The sequence below is a fragment of the Cryptomeria japonica genome, chromosome 6, assembly GCF_030272615.1.
Source record: "Cryptomeria japonica chromosome 6, Sugi_1.0, whole genome shotgun sequence".
NCBI lineage: Eukaryota > Viridiplantae > Streptophyta > Pinopsida > Cupressales > Cupressaceae > Cryptomeria > Cryptomeria japonica.
This window is the reverse complement of record NC_081410.1, coordinates 392,881,096-392,907,979: the sequence shown is the minus strand read 5'-3', so window position 1 is coordinate 392,907,979 and position 26,884 is coordinate 392,881,096. Positions and strand designations below refer to the sequence as shown.

The 26,884-nt window shown below is 37.4% G+C and overlaps 1 protein-coding gene across 1 annotated transcript; it reads right to left on the bottom strand.

The window, feature by feature from the left end:
• Nucleotides 1–45: 45 nt before the first annotated feature.
• Nucleotides 46–26,884, bottom strand: LOC131038311 (photosystem I assembly factor PSA3, chloroplastic). The gene is made up of 3 exons (XM_057970673.2): nucleotides 26,302–26,884; nucleotides 26,037–26,201; nucleotides 46–646 (listed from the first exon to the last, which is right to left on the bottom strand). Exons 1-3 carry the CDS (start codon nucleotides 26,731–26,733, stop codon nucleotides 341–343), a joined length of 903 nt encoding a protein of 300 aa, XP_057826656.1. The 5' UTR covers nucleotides 26,734–26,884; the 3' UTR covers nucleotides 46–340.

Sequence of the window (26,884 nt, the reverse complement as noted above, 5' to 3'; positions counted from 1 at the left end):
CAACGTATCCATGGCATCTGATCGTCTGGAACTACAATTGCCCACTTGGTTAAACAAAGCCATTTATTACACAGAATTTTGTTGAGAGTTCTAGACCTGAAGTTATTTTTGTTGAGCCCGACCTTTGGGTAAAGAATTATAACCATGTCAAAAACAATATTAAGAATCGTATTTCATTGGAACATACGAAAAAATAGTTTGTTCCAAACCCTGGCAACTTCAAACATATGGCTTATGCATGATTTGATAAATAATATATAACAGTAACTGTAAGTATAAATAATAAAAGTAATTTGGATAGCTGGGAATTTAGAAATACACCCACTGAGTACGCCAAAACCTAGCTGTATATAGTTTCTGTATCTTGTTCTAAAATGATGGGTTCTTTGGTTTGTTGTACTTCAGATTTTTGGCTTATTTCATTATCCGCAGATGATTGTCTCAGCCTACTCCATACAGTTTTCTCTATCTCAGCCTTATCAGCAGTGGGGAAAACTGCACACAGCATAATATTAAGCAACCTTGCATCTTCTTCTTCTTCTATCATGTCACTCCCCATGGAACATTTACAAATAGCCTCTAAAGCCCTTTCTGCCCTGGCTTCTATAGGTATCTCTGGAACTGGAGTCTTGGACTTCGCTCTTTTCTGCACAAATATGTCATCTTCAAAAATAAGAGAAAACATGTTGACAAAACAAATAATGGCAAAGCTCAGGAATACAATAGAAATAAAAAGGCACAATTTTCGACATGTCCAGTAAATGTACTCTATAGTCTTGTCACATTCTATGGAATAACCACGTCTTTCTTGTTAGCAAATGTCAAATATACAGCCCCCAAGTTACTCCTGCTGACCACATTCAAGGAGTGATGGATGGATAACCCCAGAAATATGCAGGAGGCGACCAAGTGAGAGTACAGTTTAGTGGTGTTCAATAAGGTCCACACTATCATAGAAGAAACATCTTGGATCTGATGGCCAGCCTAAGTGGCAATGAATCAGATTCTAATGAGAAAATTGGATCCCATTAATACTACTTCTGAAGAAGAGACTCATTCAAGTCAACGGGATACTTTTCAGTAACAACCACCTCAAAAAGGTATGAAACAAGCAAACATCTATTCATGTACAATTATTGATGTGCTTTGTAGCACCAGTGTGTAATTTACAAGGAAAAGAATAATAAATATTAAACATTTTAATTTGCATAATACTCTTAGAATGATATCGCATCTCATTCCAGGATCATTTGATTTTTCAGAATACAACATTTTCCTATTTATCTCAGAAATTCCAGAATGATACAAAATTGACATACATAGGACTTCACTTAAATTTCAGATGGTCCTTAAGAAAAGACGATTCCTTAAAAACCAATATAAAAGCTGATAAAACAAAACCAGTCTCACATTGCAAAACCGTCAATGTCCTCTTAAAGATCAACGGCGGTCATCCTAGTATTCTCTTCAAAGTTCTAGTACTTTACAACACAACAGTGCATACTGCCTTGAACGACCCCATGACTTATGGGATTCAAAAAAGGTAATAGTAGCCACTACCTCATCACAAGTAGTCGTAAAACCCAAGTGTCCCATAAGCCCTACAAATAACCCTGTTATTAGAAACTAAAAACTCTCTTCATTTTGTTGACTTTGTAAATGGATGATAAGTCAGAGAAGGACTTGGTTTGTTTTGATGATGTTTGTCTATTCACCAGGATTTTGGTTTTTCAGGCTATTCAGATAGTGATATTTAGTATATGCTGATACAACTGTATCTAACATGCTTTGTCACCTTTTTCAGTTTCAATGAAGAATTATCTGGACTCTGATCAGATTGAGGATGTGGAAATGGGTGTCCAAAGTCTCCCATAGTAATAAGGCCTTTTACAGAGAAACTTGAAGAGGTTGCACTTCTTTTGGCTCCTTTGAAATCAAAGTGGTGGAGAAGGTATGTGGGCAATACACATATTCTCTGGCATCACGGAAAGGAAAAGCTGGAAGATTTTTATGCTCACATCAACAGCATTTGTTCAGGGGTCAAATTCACCATAGAGTTTAAGCAGAATGATCATTTACCCTTTTCTGGATGTACTCATTGTTGGGATGACAGATGATTCTGCCTCTAGGCAACTTTTATTCAAAGGAAACTCATATGTCTGTTCATTTTCAGACCTCTTCCTGCCATCACGTGGCACAGAAATTTGGATTTATAGGGGCTTTAGCCACTAGAACATTTGAGATTGTTGCTGAGAAGAATTTTCAATAGGAAAAGGCTCACCTGTGTAAGATTTCTGAGAGGAATGGTTATATAGAAAACAAAATTGCAGGGGCTATTTAGGTTTCCAACCAGCTTCACAACCAGAAGAATGCAGGTGATGAGGCTTATCCGTAGGCATATTGGCTTTATGCAAAAGGTTTTTTGCACAAAATTACAAAGACATTAAGTAGATATTAATTAAACTTTTCTGCTTCAAAATATGTTAAAGGATTTTTAAAATTATTATTGAAGGCTTTCAAATGTATTTTAATTTTTTAAGGATGTGGCTCATGTATTTTAAGTCATCTAAAAATTACCTTAATGAGTAGTCATTTACACAGGTGACATTCTATTTCCACGTGTAGTAATGATAATAATTACAAGGCAAGGGGGACCACTTAGTGCACAAGCACCTTTAAGAATTTGTAATTACGAGGGAGGAATGGTAAATGTGATCACCACTTATGAGGTTTTCGCTCTCTAGCTTCTTTACTCATTAGCAGACTATTGTCACCTTTGTCTTACAATTCTAATTTCTAACCAATATAGGATTAACCCAAGCATAATCTAGTCATGAATTAATGTGTTGAGTTTATTAGGACTAGGTGTGTTGTACACCTTGCAAGTCCTAGCTCTAGTCAAAATTATTTAGTATTTGTGTATTGTTAGCAAGAGATGCATTGCATCAGGTTCTTGCCATGTTGTAGGGAGAGAAATGAATTTTTGTTAGAAATTAGGATCTTAGGATACTAATCATTATAAACAATGATCATAAAATAAATGAAATGAGAATCATATTTGCATAAATGTACACATTACACAAGATATACATGGGAAAACCCTTTCGGGTAAAAAACCCCATAAAGCATCATTTTATTAAAACACTTACAAATATAGTCTATCATAAAATAGACTTGAACCTGGGGGCACTCCTCCAATACTTCCACACGGCCAATAATACCTCATGTGCATAGTGATACAACCCACCATAAAGCTCCAAATTCGCACAACTCTCAAATGAGAGAAAACCTCCTTAAATATAGGAGGAAGGGTGACTTCACTAGTCACACCTTTTCAATAGCCCCCACTCATTAATAATTAATAATCTAATAGTTATTAGATTATAATTATTTCAAATGGGATATGCTTATAAAGCATATAATATATAAGATTTTATAACCTTATATTAGAACATTATATATAAAAGTTACAAGGATGTGATCCCTAATAACATTATGTTATAACACTCCCCCTTAATGTTAATAGGGGAACACATGTCAATTTCCATAAAAGAAAAAATGAAGTACCCCAATAATGTAGGTCTTCTTTGACAATGATAAACAGGGACACAAATATATGCCAACATAATGATCATGCATTCCAGACTACATGAAAGTCATCTTGTCATAATTTATAATCCCGGTATTTTAAAAATGATGCTATGAGGTCTTAAAAAATTACTGCGGACTCCTCAAATTAGCCTCTCCCTAGGCTCATTACATAGTGCCCGTAGGACTTAATACAAATGTGCCCATAGGACTTAATCAATGCTTTTACAAGTGGAAGATTTACAAGGAGAATAATTTACAATATGCTCGTAGGACTTAAGCATAAATGTTCCTATTGGACTTAATAATGCCTACCTGCAATATTTAAAACAAAAAAGGACTTACATATGCCTATCTGCGGGCTTAAAGGACTTGCTAATGCCTATATAGGTCTTATTTCATAGCTATTAGGACATATGCCTACCCGTAGGATTTAAAACTAGGATTTAGCCACTAGGTGGTGTCATTCACATGCACACTCCCCCTCAATGGCATCACCTAAGGCCAAGCATTATTTGAATTTGGAGCATATAATGCCTAAAGGTCTTATGCCTATTAGGTCTTACATCTAGGATTTAGCTACTAGGTGGTGTCATGTACACTCCCCCTTAATGGCATCACCTAAAGCCAATCACCACACAGAGGATTTCAAAGTGATGGCTAAAATTCCAATATATAGCATGTGCCCATGATCTTCAAAGTGTCTTTATTATGGAATGATTTCACTTGAGTAAGGTGCCCATGATCTTCAAAGTGCCTTTATTATGAAATGATTTTGCTTGAGTGATGTGTGTTGAGACATGGACCATCTAGGACTCGAACCTAGGACCTTCCATACACTGCCGGAGTGCTCTACCACTGAGCTACTAGCCCTTCTTGGACCAATCCATCGTTGGTCCGGGTGTGGCTTATTTCCAACACCAACACCCCCCCTTAAGCCACACCTCTCGTGTGCTTGGGGCTCCTAGCTTGGACCTGGCTCTGATACCATGTTGAGACATGGACTAGCTAGGACTCGAACCTAGGACCTTCCATACGCTGCCGGAGTGTTCTACCACTGAGCTACTGGCCCTTCTTGGACCAATCCATCGTTGGTCCGGGTGTGGCTTATTTCCAACACCAACAATGTGCCCATAATCTTCAAAGTTCAATTTGATCTTTAGAAATGCTATTCTTTGGAAAGAGTAAAATATCTCCAAGTAAAATGGTACTTTAGCATGTATCCAACTAGAACTCTCCCATAAATCTTCAAGGCCATATTGATTTTTCAAGAGGTACTTCCATATTTCACCCTTTTAATTCAAAGACACATAGAAGACAGCCTTTTTATTAAAGTATTGCACCATCCATGTAATAGCACCTACACCAGACATTTTGAAGGCATAATCTCGCCATAGAAGAAACAATATCGTTAGTAATATAGTAATCAATTACACTTGATTTTTGGTGCAAAGAAAGAGCATAATATTATGCATTTGTCATTTGCCAAAGATCATATAATATTTCTCATAAATTTACAATATAATCCAATGATTAGTAGCAAGGAGATCAACATATATTTCCATAAGCATAAGCATGAATAATTTAGAGAAGTAGGCATACTACTACATACAGTAAATCCATACAAAAATTAAGGCAACTGAGCTATCCTTTCCAGGTTTGCTCCCCAAACAATATATAAGGGTGATAGCCACCCATTATAATAAGGTCCATTAAACTCAAGAAGTATTAGAGGGTTTTTTCAATACATGATATTATAAAAAAATGTGAAATATACGTAAATATTTTACCCCTTATCATGTTTAATCTTATAGTCAACTAGATAATTAATGAGATATCATGTTATCTTTTTATTTAATGTGGTTACAAATTTTGAGAAACTTTCACACTCCAATAGTAAAATGGGGGCAAGCTTAATTCTTAACTTTTTCCTTTCAGAATATTTTATGGATTTTTAAGTTTAAAGATTAAGAGACTTTCTCATGCAATTGGGCCTCTTCTTATTTCCCACATATTGACCATAAGCCTTGCCTTATTAGGTATGTGATAGTCATCAATAGTGCAATTTTCTCTAGATTCATGGGGCAAAATCAATGTGATTAAAGTATCTTTTTACCCACATATTGCAAGAATTTCATATTTACTATATAGAAATAGATGCTTCTTAAGGTTTGCACACACATGAATACTAGTTCCTTGAAAGTAATTTACAATTGTATTCAATAGCATGAAGTTGGAACTTAAGTTTATTATATAATCAATATTTGTAGACATTCTCTTGTAGGTGCCATCTAAGATCATGCTCCAATTAAAATTACCAAGTAACCTCACATGTTCATATATCATGATTAGAAGGGATGTAAGCCAATATTATATTGAGCATGAGGTTAAAACTATGAAAAAAAATTTAAAATTTTGAAATGAAAATATTGTCACATCTAATTAAGGAGGTACATGACCAGCTATCAAAGGTGAGAAATTATTTTGACATGGTGAGAATGCAAGAGTGATCTCAATATATTACCCATCCATGCTATCCATTGCCTCATGGCCGCTGTGGTCTTTATTGTCACCCTTGTCCTCGTGCTTCTTCAAAAAACTATTGTAGAAAAATGATCCCTTGCCAGCCAAAGGTCTAATTCACATTCAAACTAGATATTACTCAACCAATAAATTGATCTTATCTAATATTTTAGGAAGGTAATGATCAAAAGTTTTGTTGTTTACGGATGGAATGGTTGTCTTTTAACTCCCGAGTCTTGGGAATCATTTCTATTGCTTCAACAGTGGTGATGTATTCAAAATATTAAAATAGCAATATGGTCACGTTAGAAAGGCATATGATTGGGGAAGGATTCAAAATGAGACATACCCTACCATCTTAACACGAATAGTTCTTGATTACGACATGATCGAGGCATAAATCATTGATTGTTTTCAACCTGTTTGTAGTTCCATATGCAACAATTTTTCCAGAACTCTGAATTTTTTATATAGACCATGTTACCATCCCGTCTGAAAGGAATGTGTTTGTCTTGAAACAAGATGAACAAAGGCCGAATAAAGGTTATTGGTACCCAAAAAGTAGAACTTTTTTATATTAGTTATTGGTGGCTCGATAAGATTCTTGAGCGACAGAGTATGGATGAGCACAAAATTTGAAACCATAGAACATGCATATGAATTTTGATAGAATATCTTAAGTTGCCGGTTCGGGTTTGGGCACCGGTTCGGGTTTGAAGAACTGGTATGCCAGTACGGCAAAATTTTGAAAAGGAGTTTGGGTTCGTTTGGGTTCGTGAGTACAAATATATATATATATATATATATATATATATATATATATGCAGCCTATAAGCATGAATTAAGATTAGCATGTCACATAACATCATATAAACAACAAAATCAACATAAACTTGTAATCATAGCATCATGATCATACCATAACAGCATCATTTACATCAAGTTTAATACCAAAATGACAAAATATTCAAGTATCATTGTTTCAACTTTCAACAATTTAAAGTTTAATCATCAAATGGATTCTCTAATTCATCATCCTCATTCTCCTCCTCATCATTGACATTGACATTAGATGAACCCATAGATGAACTACTCGCCACTCGGCAAAAACTCGGTGAAAAACTCAACAACTTAAAAACACGCTTAAATTAAATTTAAACATGAATTTTTTTTACAAAATTTAAAGAGAAGATGCATCCAATGAGTCAATAAATGAGAACACAAAAGAAACAAGCTGATTCTACATATATTTATATGCAAAGTGTCTACAAAATCACATCCTCATGAGGAATGATGATGACTGGAAGCCTAGAAGCAAAATAGTAAATAGTTTTTGTAAAACCAAAAGTAAATACATCATTACAATTACAACTTCCTCTTCCTAGCTCTAGCAAAAACTAGGGGAGAGGTAGAACTAGAGGGTCTGGTCCTAGAAGCCTGCAGTGGGCATGATTGTGCCTCCTTGCTCGCTATGGCTGGCTCCTCCTCCATCCTGGATGAAGCTATGTCTCCACCTGCTTCTGGCACTGGCAATGACTCCTCATCCTCATCCTCTTCCTCCTCAATGTCATCCAGCGTGAAACCAAATCCACCCCCCTCCTCCTCCATAGCCTGCCTCTCCAAATCAGTGATGTCATCCTCGGAAAACAATGGGGGCTGCTCCTATTATGTCCAATCACTGTAAGGATCTATATCATCCAAGTCAATTGGACCACCTTCTACTTCCTCTACCTTCCTTACGTGCAATCGAAGATTATATTGCACGAAGACAAGGTCATTGAGGCATTTTTGCGCTAACTTGCTCCTCCTCTTCGTGTGGATTGCTTCAAACAAGCTCCAATTGCGCTCACAATTGGATGAACTAAAAGGCTAACATAAGATTTTGAGGGCAAATTTTTTGAGATGTGGGGTATTTCCACCCCAACTTTGCACCAAGCATCTGCAAATTAAAGTTAGGTTGAGAGTAGCACCCCTCGCCGGGGTCTGAGGGTGAGAAAGAGAGGGGTAGAGAGATAGGTCTAGATCTTGGGGGAGAGAGGAGAGAGTGAGATGGACTGTGGTAGAGAGTGTTTAGGAAAAATGAACTGGTAAAAAACTCTCTATTCATTAACTGAGAGAATGTTACAATATATAGAAATGACAGAACACTGTAGAAATTAATGATATTACCTACCTCTATCTACCTAATACTGTAGATACATTAATGAAATCTAACAACCTAAGTTGACCATTAACAATATAAGAAATTATTATTCTAACACCCTCCCTTAATGGTCAATCTATCAAAAACACCAAGTTGCCCCCTGAATTTTACAAATTTATCCGAGCTCAGAGACTTGGTGAGAATATCCGCAGTCTGATCCGCTGTCGGAACATACTGCAAATGAATTGATCTGTCTTCTACCAGCTTGTGGATGTAATGACAATGAAGCTTGACATGCTTGGTACGTTCATGGAAGACTGGATTTTTGGCTAGTTTGAGCACCTCTTGATTATCTATATACAAGGGAGAAGGACCTGTCTGTGGCATCTGCATGTCAAAGAGCATCCTTTGGAGCCAAACCGCCTCACATGCGGCCTTCACTGTTCCCCGATATTCGGCTTCGGTCGAGGAAAGAGCCACGGCCTGCTGCTTCTTGTTGCTCTAAGTGACAGCACCAGTACCCAAACTGAATACGTACCCAAAAGTGGATTTTTTGTCATCCACTGATCCTGCCCAATCTGAGTGAGTATAACCAATCAGCTTTGGATTGTTGCACCTGCTATACAGAATGCCATAGTCGGAAGTGCCTTTCACATATCGCAGTACTCGCTTCCCTGCAATCCAATGATCAGCTTTTGGGCCCGTCATGAAGCGAGAGATGTAGTTGACAGCAAAACAGATGTCAGTTCTAGTGGCAGTGAGGTAGATGAGGTTGCCTACTAGTTGCCTGAATTCAATTTCATCTACTGCAGGTGAATCATACTTGGACTGTGAAATAAAGAAACTGTCATCAGTCTGCCACACTTTGACACCTAAGCAATAATGGAGAAGCCCCAAATCTGTCATGTCAAAAGCTTGGCACAAGTCATGTTTGATGGTTGTAATCAAATGTGCTGAATTGCCAGTAATGATCAAGTCATCCACGTAGACAACAAGAAAAAGGATATCATCACCAAAGAGTTTGACATACACATTAGTGTCAAAGGGACTACGCTGAAAGCCATGTTCAACCAAATACTGATCAGTCTTGAAGTACCAAACCCGAGGGGCTTGCTTCAAGCCATAGAAGGCTTTTACCAATCTACAAACCTGATGTTCCTTACCAAGAACCTTGAAGCCAAGAGGTTGAGTCATATAAAGTTCTTGCAACTCACCGCTGAGGAATGCACTCTTAACATCCATCTGATGAAGTTTCCATCCAAATTGAGCTGCAATGGCGAGAAGAAGACAAATTGTACTCATCTTGGCAGTAGGATCAAAAGTCTCCTCGTAGTCCATGCCCTCCCATTGTGTAAAACCCCGAGCAACCAATCTGGCCTTGTACTTATCCAAAGTACCATCTGCATGATAATTGACTTTGTAAACCCATTTACAACTAATAGGTTTCTTCCCAAGAGGCAAATTAGAAAGAACCCAAGTGTTATTCTTCAAAAGACTATGGTATTCTATCTCCATAGCTTTTTCCCACTCAGGAATGACTTTAGCCTCGAAATACGTTTGGGGCTCATGGATGTTGTGGATGTTGGCCATAAATGCAAAGTTGATTGTAATCTGTTGCTTTCTCTTGCGGCGAACTGATCTATCCTCAAGAAGCTCATCATCACGAAGATCTCCTATAGTCTTGGCCCACCATTTAGGCCTGAGGGTAGAAGTACCAACATCTGGCATTAGAGGAACATCCCCTAGAGTTTCTGGAACAAAGTCATCTGGATGCAAATCCTGTGACAAATCAGGTGGTGTTGGATCGGTAGATTCCTCATCTTCAGAGTCAGAATGCTCTGAAGCCCTCCCATCATGGGAACCAAGAGGAAGACAAACACCAACATCAGAAGTCTTCACAGAGTGAGTCGGAGGACTAGGAGTAGTAGAAGGCATGAATGGACCAGTAGTCTCATCGACCACAACATCACGACTGAAAATGAGACGATCTGTCTCCACATCAATCAACCTGTAGGCCTTGTGGTTGTCATTGTAACCAAATAACATAAGGGTTTGGCTCTTCGAATCCAGCTTAGCAAATTTGGCGTCTGGAATCCATACATGAGCCGTAGAACCGAAGACTTTCAAATGGCCCACTTTAGGCTTGCGTCTTGACCAGGTTTCTTCAGGAGTCATCTTCTTGACAGCATGTGTAGGTGACCAATTCAGAAGGTAGACTGCAGTGTAAACTGCTTCAGCCCAATATTTCTTAGGAACATTTCTATGCTCTATCATAGAATGAGCCATTTCAGTAATGGTGTGATTCCTATGTTCAACAACACCATTCTACTAAGGGGTGTATGGTGTGGTGAGTTGGCGTTTAATGCCATGTGTAGCACAAAATGTAGAGAAGTCATTGGAACAAAACTTCCCCCCATTATCTGACCTTAGAGTGACAATCTGAGAACCGGAATTCTTTTTCAACTAAGGCCTTAAACTGCTGAAATATACTGAACACATCTGATTTATTTCTCAGAAAGTAAACCCACATTTTACGACTAAAATTGTCAACAAATAACAAGAAGTACCTGCAACCAATAACAGATGGAGTGTTCATTGGCCCACATACATCAGCGTGGACCAACTGAAGGACCCTAGAGGCTCGCCAAGAATCACCATCCGAGAATGGTGTCCGATGTTGCTTCCCACCTTGACAAGTTGCACAAACTCCATGATTTTGAGGTTGGATCTCAGGTAGACCAGCAACCAAACTCTCCTGATATAACTGAGAGAGATAGTGCACGTTTAAGTGCCCATAACATTGATGCCAAAGTGTTCTGATGGATGTACTCCGAGCAACTAGAGCCTGCTCCTAAGAATCGCTGGAATCAGCAAGTCTATAAAAACCATGATCCTCAAGTCCCATAGCAATTGTAGTACGAGTCTCCTTATCAACAATGTTGCAGATGGACGAACTGAAGATAACATCTAATTGAGGAGAATGTCTCATGATCTAACTGATGGAGAGGAGATTATGTTCCATGCCTGAAACATAGTAGACATCAAGGAAAATTAAAATTCTATCTCCCGAGTGAATTTGGACAGTACCCTTACTAGCAATTGTGTACTCTTCTCCTCCTCCGAAAATTACTAAATCTGAGAATGGTTCAAATTTTTTGAACCAATCCCGACGATAAGTAAATGCCACGAAGCCCCTAAATCGACATACCAGGCAAAAGAGTGGACTGGATCTACTGTTCTCTTGGCCATAAAAGCATAGAAAGCAAACTCTTTCTGCTCAGAGTGCTCTGCGACATTTGCCTTTTGTTGAGACCCTCCCTGCTTCTTCTGTTCAGAAGCCAAACGAATTCGACACTCGGCCTTCATGTGACCAAACTTATGACAATAATTGCATTGAACGTTCTTCTTCTTCTTGCTGTCCTAAGAAGAACCAAAGCCTTTTGGTTGAGAAGATTGAGCCTTCCCTTTGTTCTTAGCAAAAGATTTGGCAGAGAAGGCTTGCTCTGTGGAGGTGGAATTGGTACTACTTCCAAACTGCTGGCACCACCGATTTTGCTGTAAAAGCTTGTTGCAAAGAACGGAAAACTTCAAATCAACGTTAGTGGAAGTGATATTCAGCATTTCAATGAAATGCTCATAAGATTTGGGCAAACTCTTCAGAGTGATGACGACCATGTCCTTTTCCTCCATTGTGCGACCAATCGCCTCAAGTTCGTCACAGATGTCCTTGATCTTGGTCAAGTAATCCTACAGAGGTGTCCTTTCGTCCATCATAATGAAAAGAGCATATACTTCAGAAAGAATGCTTTGCTCTTCTCAGAGGTTTCATGGAGACTCTTCAAATGATCCCATATCTCCTTCGCTGTTTCGTCGGACGGTACCTGAGGTAGCTGCTCATCAGTGACGAAGAGTTTGATGAGCATGACTGCTTCCCAATTGCAATCATCCCATTTGTCCTGATCTTTGCCAATAGTAGTTGGACGTTGAGACGTACCCAGAACAACTACATCAAGACATCGGTACTCAAATATCGTCAACATATGCTGCTTCCAGGTGTTGTAGTTGCGGCCGTTGAACTTCTGGCTGCTTTTCGAGCATTATATTCGTCAAAGATGCCATCACGTACCCCAAGGTCAAACTGGTGAAGGCACGAATTCCAAGGGACGAAAACCAACAAATAAAAACAAAGGGTTCTTAAAAAATTCTGCAAGTTGGATTCTTAGGCAAAAACTGAAACCCTGGCACGATTTTCAAGGCAGAAAAATTTCGAAGAACCCAGAAAATTTTGACAGCGACCCAATTGAGGTTTTGAAAAACCCACCAAGAATCTATAATTGGAATAAAAGTTCGACTTAATCGAAGGGTTCAAAACCCTAGTCAAAACTAACAGAAACCCTAGGTGAAAAAATTACAGACCCAAATAATTTTGATAGCGACCCAGTTGAGGTTTTGAAAAACCCACCAAGAATCTATAATTGGAATAAAAGTTCGACTTAATCGAAGGGTTTTTGAGAATGGATTTTCAAAAATATCCTAGTCGCTAGAAAATACAGAGTTTGTAAAAAAAACCCTAGTCGTGCACAACCACGAACGCAAAAAAAAAGACCCGCCACAGAAGCCACCACGAGATACAGAGCCAGAAAAAAACGAAATCGCGCTAGAAAAAACAGAGCCACCGCAGGTCGCGAAAATAATTTTCGCCATTTAGCAGAAAAGAAATATTTGTGCAGTACAAAAGAAAACCCAAATCGTGTCACGATTTTGAGAAAAAATCGCGTGCGACAACCTTTTTTGTTTCCCGCGCGCAAAGTAAAAATGAAGCTAAAAAAACATGAAAAAAATCGCGAGTTGAAATGGCTAGATGCGACACAGACGACGAAAAATCGCGAGCATAGGAAGAAAAACACACAGCCGCGACAGACCCAGATGCATAAAATCGCGTTTTTTTTTGCAGACGCAAAAAACGTCGTCGGGAAAAACATGCGCAGAAAAATCCGCAAAAAACAGAGTCGCGCGGGCAGACAGAAACAAACGTGGGTAGGAGAAAATGCTCCGAAGGCAAACCCACTAAAACCAACGCGAAAACAGGAGCCTCGGCTTTGATACCATGTTCAAGAAAAATGAGCTGGTAAAAAACACTCTATTCATTAACTGAGAGAATGTTACAATATATAGAAATGACAAAACACTGTAGAAATTAATGATATTACCTACCTCTATCTACCTAGTATTGTAGATACATTAATGAAATCTAACAACCTAAGTTGACCATTAACAATATAAGAAATTATTATTCTAACAGAGAGGGGGATAGAGGAAAAGTGATAGGGAGATAGATAGGTCTAAAATTCGGGGCAAATAAAGTGAGTGAGATAGAGAGAGCGAGAGAATGTTGATAGAAGCATCCTGATTACTAAAATTTGACTATCTGAAAAATTAAAAGCTCTTCTAAAACCTAGAATTTGCATTATAACTCCTAGAGATCTAAAACCACTCTCAAACATCCTGCCAATATATACATAAAATATAACTTATAGTATAAGAAAGGAGAAAAAACATATTGAAATGCCACTTATACTTTATGTATATATTTCATGTATATATTCTGATGAAGAGAATGAAACTGACCTAAAAAAACAAAAATAGATAATTTTTTGATGTGTTTGGACCTCTTTTTTTAGTGTACCCGAGTATTTTATAGAAACTCGGTGAGTGTTTTCGGCGAGTAAAAGTCAAAAAAACTCGGCGAGTTTTCAAAACTCTACGAGTTTGCCAACTGTGGATGAACCAATGCCAATGCCACTTACACTTGCACTTGCACTATAAGTTTGCTCGCTATCCAAGTCATCAAATGCAACAAGTTGAGAAGTGAAAGCATCCAAATCAGTATGCTCCGACTCTATATCCCACATCTTCATTTCCCCTTGCTTGTAGTCATGTTGCTTGAGTAAAATGAGTCAAGTTAATGTTTTAAAACTCACTTTTAGGGTTATATTTTAAATTTTTTATGTGGTGGATTTCAAAAAAAAAAATATCGCAAAAAAAACACCATTTTTGGGCCATCAAACCCTTAGGTTTGACCTGGGTCCTCTTGGGTTCGACCTGGTCTGAACCAGACCTATGAATCACGGACCCTGTCCAGTCCACAAGTGGACCAGACTAGGACCCCAAACCAAGACCGGATCGGACCAGTACCAGGGGTCTAGGGGGGCGAACCCTGCAACTTAGAGAATATCTAAGCAATAACTTTTTTTAACACTACACATTGCACTACTAAAAAAGTGCAAATCCATACTCATGCAGATTGACAAATAAATGAAGTTTCCTAACCCTGTATATGTGCGCGTTACTTGGTGCTACTACAATTATCATAAAATTGTAAGAGATAATCATTCACCATAAACCATAATAGCCTTCGGGAAAATGGTAGCATGAAGGAGGACATAGAGAGCATGCTCGGGATGTTTCTCAAACAAAAGACTTCGACTAAGGCAAGCATTAATTAGTGGAAGTCGACTGATATAAATAGAGGTCTGAATTTGCAGGGCAAATGAAGTGTTTGACATAATTCTTCAATGAGATCTAATCACATGGTTTGAACAAAATATATTTATGGAAATGCTTCATTAGTGCAAATGTTAAGTCCACATTTTTTCAACATGCAGAAGGTAAGCGAACTGTTTGAAAGAATTCCTCAAGTAGATTATAATAGACTGTGATGATAGCTGGATAGGTACAAAATAAATGAATTTGATTTCCCTATATAGGGAGCGTGAGAAAGGAGATGTCAGTTGGGAAGATAGCCATCTGACAAAAATGAATTAGTAAAGGTCGTGACTCATTTACCTTCGATCGGTTGCAAAGAAAGCCCTTTTTGACTTTTATAAGGATGAGTACTATTTCCTTGAATAATATAAGGACACAAACTATTATGAAGAATTACATGAAGATAAGAAATTCGACATAGATGAAGGCTTCAATAAGTGGTTCTATTTCTTTGAAGATTTCATTTAATGACTCCTATTTAAATAATGGTTTGATTGAGTTTATACTTAACAAACTTAAATATAAGGATAAATTAAAATGCTGATTGAATGTAGTAATATATGTATTTTTCATATTATTTCATACAAAGAAAATGTCATTATCTTTTATCAATTATGATCAAATTGCAAGTAAAATGGTGTTTGATTGAAATGTCATGTTCAAGAGCTATGAATTTTATTTTCCTTCAATAAGATGAAAACGAGTTTTTGACTTTTAAAAAGACATCAAATTTAATAAAAGACTTCATGAACTCAATTTTAAGGTTAAAAAAATGAAAACCTCAAGTTTCTAAGCCTTATATTAAGCTATTTTTTTTACAATTGCTAATCTCACATATCTCTCTAAAGAGAAACAACATCCAACTTTCTAAAGGACTTGATCTAGTAACTAAAGCACAACTTTCTATACAATTGGCACTAAAAATGGTTTTGTGACTATGTACTTATCTTATAATGGACTAATTTTGAGTTAGTAAGATTATGAAATTTGATGTTACTAAAAATATATATGTTATACTTGACTTAATAATCAAATATTTGACCCTCACAATCCAATGCCACGTGAAAATTTAAAAATATATGAAATATTATTGAATATATCACTTATAAAAAGGAATAGTTAGAATTTCCTTACTTGACCTTGATAAATTGAATTTAAATCAATAGAGAAGGCACACTAAATATATAGCACAAATGGCTTTGCATGTGTGTTGATTTAGCATAAATAATTTTCCATCAAGTTTTATGTGTCTTCTAGTATAACCTGTAAAAATGATTAGTACTACTCTAAAAATGATTAGTACTAGCCTAACTTGCTCTGATACCATGTTAGAAATTAGGATCTTAGGATACTAATCATTATAAACAAGATCATAAAATAAATGAAATGAGAATCATACATGCATAAATGTACACATTACACAAAATATACATGGGCAAAACCCTTTCGGGTAAAAAACCCCATAAAACATCATTTTATTAAAACACTTACAAATATAGTCTATCATAAAATAGACTTGAACATAGGGACACTCCTCCAATACTTCCACATGGCCAACAATACCTCATGTGCATAGTGATACAACTCACCATAAAGCTCCAAATTCCCACAACTCTCAAATGAGAGAGAACCTCCTTAAATATAGGAGGAAGGGTGGCTTCACTAGTCACACCTTTTCAATAGCCCCCACTAATCTAATAGTTATTAGATTATAATCATTTCAAATGGGATATGCTTATAAAGCATATAATATATAAGAATTTATAACCTTATATTAGAACATTATATATAAATGTTATAAGGATGTGATCCCCAATAACATTATGTCCTAACAATTTAGTTGTGTCTAATAAATTGAGTAATTTTAGAAATATAATTCAAGGAGACAAAATAAGTTTAAAGTTAATTTTATCAAGGCAAATTAAATGTTTTCATTATTCATATCAACTTACCTTGTCACATAGAAAATGACTATTATGATGTATATGATAGCACTCATGTCATTAGAATTTAGAATCATTAATAGACTTGAAATTTTATTTTAATGAAGATGCATTGGATTAGATATGTGCTTCACAAAAAAAAAATTAATGATTTTTTTACTGACTATTCCCAACATGAACCAATAGAAGGAAAAAAAAATGACAGTTTTACAATTATTTAAAATAGAAAATTAATTGTAAACTATAGGATTGTTTCTCAATTTTTTTTATTCCATGCATTCATTCATGAAGCTAATAAAAGAAATTGAATACATTACATGCATTAGTATTCCTCCTTAACAAGGATTAAAAATAGATATAAAATAGATTAAAAATATATAATTATTCGTTAACCTTTATTAAATATGTTTCTCTTATTGTTAACTTTTAAAAAAATTAAACTAATAGATGCAAATTTTAAATATTCTATTGTTAATTAATTTATATCACAATCTCTCATATTTTCTCTATTTCACCTTTTCAAAAAATTAAAATTTACTCAAATATGTTAAATAAATAAATTGTATTCATTGGCCCACAACCAATAAAAATAATGTCGTTTATTAAATAAGGCAATAAATTAAATAAAAAGTGAAAAGAAAATAAGTTTGCACTATTAACTTTTTTATAGTCAAAATTGAAAAAGTTAACAAAATTTCATATAGATTGTATCACACTAATAAGACTGTTCATAACTTTCATCCAATAGAATGTTAAATAAATTAATTTTGATATTTTAAAAGAAATTTGAGAAATAATATACATCATAAAATTTGGTCAAACTATATTAATTTTAGCATCTCATTGGTTCATTTGTTATCAACTAATAAAACCTAGTGAATGCATAAGTATTCCTTCTTGTGGCAAGGTCTAATAATTGTGCTCATGGCATCCCACTTGGCTGGAATGAGTTGAAACTCATGCAAGTTCTATAGCTGTCACTCTCTGCCTCATGTCATTAGTCTATGACGTTCGTACGATTCATAGTTAGCAGACTTGGTCTAGAATCTCCAGTGTTCCATGGGCGTTGGGGACGGGGGGACGGGGGGACGCATTTCCGGGACGGGGGGACCAAGGGCCTAAATTTGGGGACGGCGGCGGGGGGGGTGGCGGGGTGGTGGTGCTCATATACTTATACATATACATATAGTACTTGAAAAACTAGTTTTGAAAAGATGTATGACAGTATTACAGTGTAAGAATTACATTTCAAATGAGACTATAGGAAATTTGAAATACTAAATCTAAATACCAAGATTTCTAAGTTGTGTTGTTATATGGAGCCTAATCAAACTCGGAGGTTAGATTTTCCCTACTTCTATCGACGCGGTTTCCCCCTATATTTTTCAACGGGGGTTTGGGGGCAGCGCCCCCAAGTTGGGGTCAAGGGGCATCACCCCTTGCGCGTTCCCGGGTGTTCTTTTTCTATTGGCCCACGTCCAATTAGAGTTACCCCTTAACCCTCAAAAAACTTAAAAACTCACTTTTTTTTTTAATTTTAATTTTAAACATTGCATATAAGTGGGGGCGACAGGAGACGTCTGGGAGTCTCCCTGTCCTTGAAGAGACGTCTGCACGTCTCTTGAAGGACGGGGAGACGCCCAAACGTCTCCCAAGGAGACGTGGAGGCGTCTCCATGTCTCTCTGGGAGACGCCCAGACGTCTCCACGTCTCCCTGGGAGACGCGGGGACGCGGGGACGTCTCCGCGTCCCGGCGGCGCTTGGGTGGCGGTGGCGGGACGGCGGGGGACATCACGTCCCCGTCCCCCCGTCCCCGAGACGTTTCTGACGGGGGGACGTGCCCAAAAAGGGGGGGGATGCGTCCCCGTGGAACACTGAGAATCTCTGACTAGTTATTTACAGCCAGGTGTAAGAAGTGTGTAAGTATGATTATTGCCTCATGGTGGATTGCTTGGGAGTTAGACTAACATGGACCCCATGGTTATAGGGGTCAAACTAGTCAAAATGGGAGTTACAATCTATCTTAGGGGATGCATCTTTTGAGGCATGGATTTTACCCATGAGGACTTGGGCATGTAGCTTTGGTACATGATTTCCTAGGTCTCCTTAGACTATATATAGAACACTTGGGATGGACATATAATTATGCTGCTAGATTTCCTCCAGGATTGATAGTGTTAATCTCCTCTAAGCTTGAAGCTTGTGAATATACTGTAACCTATAGTTGCTGATAAAACATTGGTTTCAATGCTTTGAACTTTAGAAGGCTGCTCTTCTCCTGAAGCTTTTTCCTAGGGTATACTTTGTGTCACTTTCAATTGTGGTAATCTAATTCTTCTTCTTCTTTTCTCTACTATTGTTTCTTTCTAAGTGTAGTTTTACATATGCCATTACTCTTAAAATTTGTGTAGACCAAATAATTTGTAACTCTCCTCGTAGCATAGATGCAAAACCCAAGACAAAATTGAGAGTTGAAATGGCACGTAAGTTGCTCAGAAAATAACTTGGCAATGAGTTATTGCAGAAAACTGGCGAGAAACTCAGGAAAAACTCATTGTAAACTTTGCAATAATTTGCAATTGTGTTTAAAAAAATTGGTCATGTTTTATTGTATATAGTTTCTGGATTTGGTTGTGTGAGCAGTTTGAAACCTTGGCCTGCAAGTCACTATCTTACTGCTCCTTAAACTCTCTCGCATCCTGATGATGGATCACGGAGTGTGATCCAAAACATTAATGGTCAAAAACTGCTCACACAATCAAATCCAGAAACTACATACAATATTAGAATGGAATGTGGAAATCTAATAGCTTAAATGGTCATGTTTTGTTAAGTCCATTCAACCCAAAAAAGTGATCATTTTTCATCATTTTGGACTGTTTTTCAGTAGCAGTGTTGGAGAAGAAACAGATGGGAATGCATCCTACTCATACTCATGTTAATGCTCGATGCCAATTGTGATTGTGTTGACTCCTATAAATTCAAATCAAATTCAAATAAAGAGAAAACCCTAACCACCAATTATTCACGCCTCCCATCACTTTGCTAACCTTATTGCACAAATAATACTGATCATATGACCATTCAAAATTGTGCATGGAATCCTCCACCATGTATTATTAACTTGAGAAAACAAACGACTGGAACACAGCAATTGCCATAGAGGTCCAAGGTTGAGGAAGAGAAGGAGAGCATCATGGAAGATAAAAGAGAGATTTGTAAGTCAAAAGCATCTAGTTCAATGATGATGATCTTATTATATTGGGAAACAAGAACACTCATGGGTCGACAATTGCCTCTTGAAAAATTGTAAACTCCCATTTGTCTATAATTAGTAATGTATTCCCTAAATTCAATAGCATGTATGTTTTAGAAGATTTTTTTTTTTTGAGTTATATGCTTTTATTATTTTAATATTCACAAAATTTGCCAGGTTTTCCTCAAGGTTATTGTCATGTTTGAGTTTTTCAACTATGCCTAATAGGATTAAGTAGGAAGTGTTTTTGTATATTTCCTTCCATTTGGTATCAAATCTTGTCCAGCTTCTTAAATCTGTAGAGCCTACTTTGTAGTAATCTTTGTTCAAGTGGGAGTTTTGACTTTTGTTGCAATTGGTCTTGGATACAAGAAATGGATATGGCAAGCACTTCTAGAATAAAGGTGGGGAGGTTCAATGGAACCAGGTTTCAATTTTGAGGGCTCAAAATGGAGGTTCTACTTGTGGACAGAGATTTGTGGTTAGCAATTGTAGATTAGAAACCTACCAACAAGAAAGATTAAGACTAATTAGTTGTTGATCAAAGGCAAGGTGCCTATTCGGCTTTGCCTTGCCAATTTAGTGCGCTCCTAAATGTTTAAAGAGAGACTGCCACTAAGAAGTTTCCAGATAAGTTAGAGAATATGTATCAAAGAAAGTCCCTTGTGTACAAACTTTTGTAGAAGTTGTATCCTCCAAAAATAGTTACTGATGATTTAGTGATGGAGCACTTGAATCTGTTCCAAGACCCAATTGAGCTAGTTGGTGTCCATGGATGTGAAGATGGGGGGAAAGGACCAAAGCATAACCATCTTGTGTTCTTTGCTTGATAGTTGAGACAACCTCATGATGGCAATCAATAGCTGCATCTCAAAGTTGAAGCTTAATGAGGTTGTGGGTACATAGCTTTTTTAGGAGATAAGATGGAAAACTTCAAATTTCTTCACGGATGTCTTAACTATGAGAGATCATTCCAAAGACAATGAGAAGAACAAGAAAAAGGGCAGGCATGTCAAATCTAAGGAGGGATTTTGGTATCTTGACAAATGCAAGGTGAAATATTGGAACTATGGCAAGATCAAGAAAATCAAAAGAGACTGTAAGGAAAAGAAAGCAAAGGACTCAAGGGTCTCAAATGATGATAGTGGTGATGCTTTTGTTGCAGCCCTTGAAACGCATGCACATGAAAGTGCATGGCTTATTGATTTTGGATCCTTTTTTCATGACTCCCAATGGGGAATGCTTCTCAACGTATGAAAGCTTTGATGGCAGGCATGTGTATTTGAAAGATCTCTCTTCTCTCAAGATCAATGGATGAGGCATGGAGACAAAAGAACCAAAAGTTTCTCCATTGTTTTGCACATTATTATTTTGGCAAGGAACCTTCTTTCTATAAGTAAGTTGAATGGCGTTGATGTGTTCATGGTCTTTAGCAAGAATAAATGCAAAATGGTGAGTGGGGCCATGGTCTTAGCCAAGAGACTTCAATTTGGACCTCTATTCCATTTGGAAGCAAGCATCATAAAATGTAACAATTTGGAGGTTTCTTATTTAGGGAACTGTAAGCTTCTTGCAAAAAAAAACCATGCTATGGCACAAGCATATGGGCCATGTCTGCAAGAAAGCCCTAAGGGCCATGAAGAGTAAGAACTTAAAACAGTGGCTAATTGATTGTTTTCTAGATTTTGATTTCTTTGAATATTGTATATATAGGAAACAAAACCAAGTTAAGTTTTCTATAAGTTTTGCTACAGATCTACAAGGATTTTAGTGTTGAGACATGGACCAGCTAGGAATCGAACCTAGGACCTTCCATACGCTGCTAGAGTGCTCTACCACTGAGCTACTGGCCCCTTTTGGACCAGTCCATCGTCGGTCCGGGTGTGGCTTATTTCCAACACCAACACCCCCCCTTAAGCCACACCTCTCGTGTGCTTGGGGCTCCTAGCCTGGACCTGGCTCTGATACCATGTTGAGACATGGACCAGCTAGGACTCGAACCTAGGACCTTCCATACACTGCTAGAGTGCTCTACCACTGAGCTACTGGCCCCTTTTGGACCAGTCCATCGTCGGTCCGGGTGTGGCTTATTTCCAACACCAACATTTAGATTTGATTCTTAATGGTGTATTTGGTCCTATGGATGTTCTATCTCTTGGAAAATCCCAATATTAAGTATCTTTTATTGACGACTTCTCCAAAATCATGGGTATCATTTATCAAGCACAAATCTTAGGTCTTTTCTAAGTTCAAAGAGTTCAGGATTCTTGTTGAGAACTAAATAGGGAGGAAGATCAAGATTTTGAGGACACACAATGGTGGAGAATTTTGTTGAATATAGTTTGATGACTTTTTAAAAGAACATGGTATTGTGAGGCATAAAACAACTCCATACACCACTCAACAAAATATAGTTGCAGAGAGATGGAATAGGACATTGATGGAGAGAGCTAGAAGCTTGCTCAATGGTGTTGGTTTGATGTAGAAATTCTAGGCAAATTCTATGAATACAACTCGTTACTTGATTAACAAGTCTCGTACTTCAACTCTTGTGGATAAAACCCTAAAGAGGCTTGGTAAGGAAAGATTCCTTTGTTGTAGCATATCCAGGCTTAGAGGAAGAACAACCTCGGACCCCACTCTTGAGGAGGTCCACTCAACATCAAATGCACCTTGATAGGCATACCCCGATTGATTTTAAATGCATTTTTTCGAGGCAATAGAGTTTACAAATAGTAAGTCCTAGTGGTCATAGATGAGGAGATGATGGCACTTGAGGAGAGCAACACATGGAGCTTGGTAGTGCTTTTTATGTATAGAAAACCTATTGGCTGCAAATGGGTTTTCAAGAAGAAATACAGTTTGGATAGCAAAGTGGGCAGGTACAAAGTAAACCTAATGCCCAATAGCCATTTTCAAGTTGAGGGAATTGATTTTGGTAAGATCTTTTCTCCTATTGCAAAGTTGACATCCATTAGATTCTTGTTATCTAGTGTTGTTGCATATGACTGTGAAGTAGAACAGATGGATGTGAAGACAACTTTTTTGCAAGGGGATTTGGACAAGATGATCTACATAGCATAGCCAAAGCAGGAAGGTTTGATTTGCACATTAAAAAAGTCTTTTGTGGTCTTAAACAATCCCCCAAGATGTTGTATCAGAAGTTTGACACTTATATCATAAAGTTAGTGTATGTTAGAGCTAAGTCAAATCATTGTGTTGACATCAAACATGATAATGATCATTTTATTGTTATGTGTTTATATGTCACTGACATGTTCTTCAGCAATAGTAAGGAGATGATTAAAGGCTCTGAAAGCTTAGCTTTGAGTTCATTTCAGATGGACTTTGGGGAAGCTAAGATTGTCTTAGGGATGGAGATTAGGAGAGAAAATGAACAAAAAACTAAGTATGAGCCAGAGGAAAAATGTTAACTTTGTGTTGCAGTGATTTAGGATGAAGGATTACTAACCAATTAAGTGTTCTCATTCTTCAGCAGACAAAGCTTTTAGTTGATTAGTGCCCTTAGGCACCAAATGAGATAGAGAAGGTGACCCATGTCCCCTATTGATTATAGTTAGTATCCTTATGCGCACGATGATTTGCACTAGACCAAACATTGCCTAGATAATGGGAATCTTGAAGATTTATGGCAATCCAAGAAAGGACGATTGGACTATGGTTAAGAGGGTCTTCGAGTATCTCAAAGACACATCAAAGTGTTTGCTTGCTACCAAGAACGATAAGTCTTGAACAAGACAAAGTATTCAAGGTTTTGTAGACTCTAATTACACAAGAGATGTGAATGGCAAGAGGTCTACTAATGGTTATGTGTTTACCTTGTTTAATGGTGTGATTTGTTGGATGAATAAAAGACTAATTGTGGTTGCTCTTTTGACTACAAAGGCAAAGTAATCAAAGTACCATTAACTTTGTAAAGAACCCTACCTTTCATCCATGGGCAAAGCACATTGATGTGTGGTATCATTTTATTCGTGATATGATGGAGGATACAAGGATTACGGTTGAGAAGGTACATGAATAAATGTTCTAGATACTTTGACAAAGCTTTGTGAGCATAGAGAATTACAAATAGTGAAGGATGGCTATGCAGATCAGCACTTAGCATTTGAGTTTTCTTCGTTGGAGCCCCTTATGATCCTTGCATTCTATACAAGTGGCAGACTGTTAGGTCTAGCAAACTAGTGTCATGCACCTTGCAAGTCCTAGGTCTTCTTAGAATTATTTCATGTTTTTAAATTGTAAATAATTGTGCCAACATGAAAAAGGGTGTCCCACTTGGGTGGAACCATATAGATTCCATAGTTGGCACTCTCCAACACATATAATTAGTCTTATGATGTTTGTAAGAGTCAGTGATTTCGGGGGGTTAATTAATGGAATTCAACTAGAATCTTTGTCTAAACATTTAGAGTTAGAACTTAGAATAAAAGGTGTGTGTGTGTGTGTGGTTATTGCCATGTGGTAGAGCACTTGGGAGTTACACTTGGACCCGACCGTAATAGCCATCAAACTGGTCAAAACAAGAGTTACATTTTATTTTGAGAGAAGCATCTTTTGGAATGGAGCGTGAATTTTGACCAAGAGGACTTGGGGACCCATGGTTTTGGGGATGGGGGTCACCTTGCCTATATATAGAGGGCTTCAGATGGAAATTGTATGTTATACTTTCTGCATGGTTATGCCCCAGGGTTTCCTCCAAGGCTGAGAATGTTGATCAACTATAAAGCTCAAAGCTTGTAAATGTATTGTTAGCTGCGGTTGCTGATAGTATATCAGTTTTTGGTGATTTGGAGGCTTGTTTTTTCCAAAGGGGTATATCAATATTACTCTCTTTTGCGGTTGTCTCATTCTTCTTTTCTCTCTCTTCTATATTCTTGTCTCTTTCAAGTGTTCTTTTGCACGTCCTTACTTTGCAAAACTAGTGTATATCAAATCATTTTTAAATCTAGGATTAATTAGGAAGTTTTCACATATTTCCTTTCAAAGTATTGAAAGCTTTCACAAATGCTTTAGTTAAAATTTAAGTTTTGTGGAATTTATCCTATGCGCATTGTAAGTCATTTTAATAAAACCTTCACAAGTAGTCATTTACATTAATGATAATTCATTTCCTCATATATGCCAGTAATAATTACATGGCTAAGAACCTGCTCAGTACACAAGCAGCCTCCAACATTAGCTGTTAGTATGGGAAGAGCATGAACATAATTTTTGTCTTTAGATTTTCCCCCTCTAGGCTCTTTCCTTAATCGCAAAACTTTTGGAACATGCATCACCCCAGAAGTCACCCTTCTTTAACAATTCCAACCAATGTGGGATTAACCCAAGCACAAACCACTCACTTATATATGTGTTAAGTAGTGAAGGCTTCCATGAATATTTTAATTAGGTTGGATTGTGCTATCATTAAGCAATAGAGAGTAATTGCCATGACAATGATGATCAATCGTCAAGTCTATATGGGTATGCTCTCCAAACTATTGCTATTTTTAACTGAATAGATAGTAGATACCTCTTGGGCATGACTTCTAAAGACAGTTGAAATCAGATTTGAGGAATTACAGGCTGGAAGCTGCACAAACTCTGGGATTATAATTCAGCATAAATTTAAAGCGGCTCTTAAGTTATTACGAGTGGCTATTTATTAAAAATCAGCCTACTAGGATTCCATGCATTCGACCAAGGGGTAGAGATAATGGCCAATCCGCATAAGAGAACGGTCGACAGATTGAAATCACCACAACCAAATTGCGAGACCCACAACTCCAGAAAACATGTGGAGAGGCTATGGGACAACAATTGTATAGTACATGGGGTGGGACCTATGTGTAGAAATCTTAACAAAGTGCTTCAAGTTCATTCCACAACATATTAAAGGATGCCCATAACCTTACACAAAATTTGCTGGAAAAAAAATAATGACGAGAGGCGATTGAACACTAACCATAATAATTAATTTCAGAGCTCTTAAACGAAAACATACAAATCACATGGTATAAATATCTAGACTTACAGATAAAGCATCCTCCATGAGGATTTTGAAAATTTCCTCTTCATACTGCATATCAAAGGAAACACGCAGCCTGGCAGCTCCGAGCAGAATGTCCTCCGACTTCACCAGTCCCGCCCCTAGCGCAGCTACCCAGCACCACAACAACACAAACCTAGGGTTTCCCGTCTGCATTACTAAAACCCATTAACACTAGACAAACAAGACCACAATAAATCAATGTAAATAAGAAGTTAAAAGAAAGGAAGCAGTTGAATTTGGATTGTACCCTGCCATGGCGCTCTCGGAAATCAAAAAAGGCCCTGGAATCCTGTTGGGTGCATCTGTTTTCCACTCTTTTAGAAAACTCGGGTAATTGAATACGGTCTCCTGCCACACCCCCTTCTGCATTTATGAGCCTATACAGCAGACCCACTACGGGCAGAGAGCCTATAATTTTCTCTGCAAAATCTTTAACTGTATTGGGCTTCTCTATATACGCCCTTATGGTGCTTCTGCATAAAGAAGAAGAAGAAGAGGACAACGACAATGAAGAGATATATTTTTGGAAACGAATTGAGTTTGCCTGTGATTTGAGCTTGAATTTGAAATACGTCTGATTATTTTTTGTCAATTTAAGTGGGGGAATTGAAAGGGGGGCTCTTGTGGACGTTGTGGGCAACATTGAAATAATGCTCGCGTCCATGTATGCCACTGCCATTTAGAGCACCGATATTTGCATTAGTACATGTAAAGCTCAAATGGAGTTTGTCCACTCAATTTCACATCTCTGCATCTGTATAAAGATATTTCGTGACGGAATATGTAAGCACGCAAGTACATCACCGCCAGCTAGAGTGATCTCAGCCTGC

Bases quoted from the DNA above. Each gene is read 5' to 3' on its own strand.
- LOC131038311 (XM_057970673.2), bottom strand. From the start codon at position 26,733: ATGGCAGTGGCATACATGGACGCGAGCATTATTTCAATGTTGCCCACA. The intron at 26,202-26,301 runs GTACAATCCAAA...TTAGTAATGCAG, and splicing joins TCCGAGAGCGCCATGGCAGG to ACGGGAAACCCTAGGTTTGT. The intron at 647-26,036 runs GTAAGTCTAGAT...ATATTTGTGCAG, and splicing joins TCATGGAGGATGCTTTATCT to AAAAGAGCGAAGTCCAAGAC.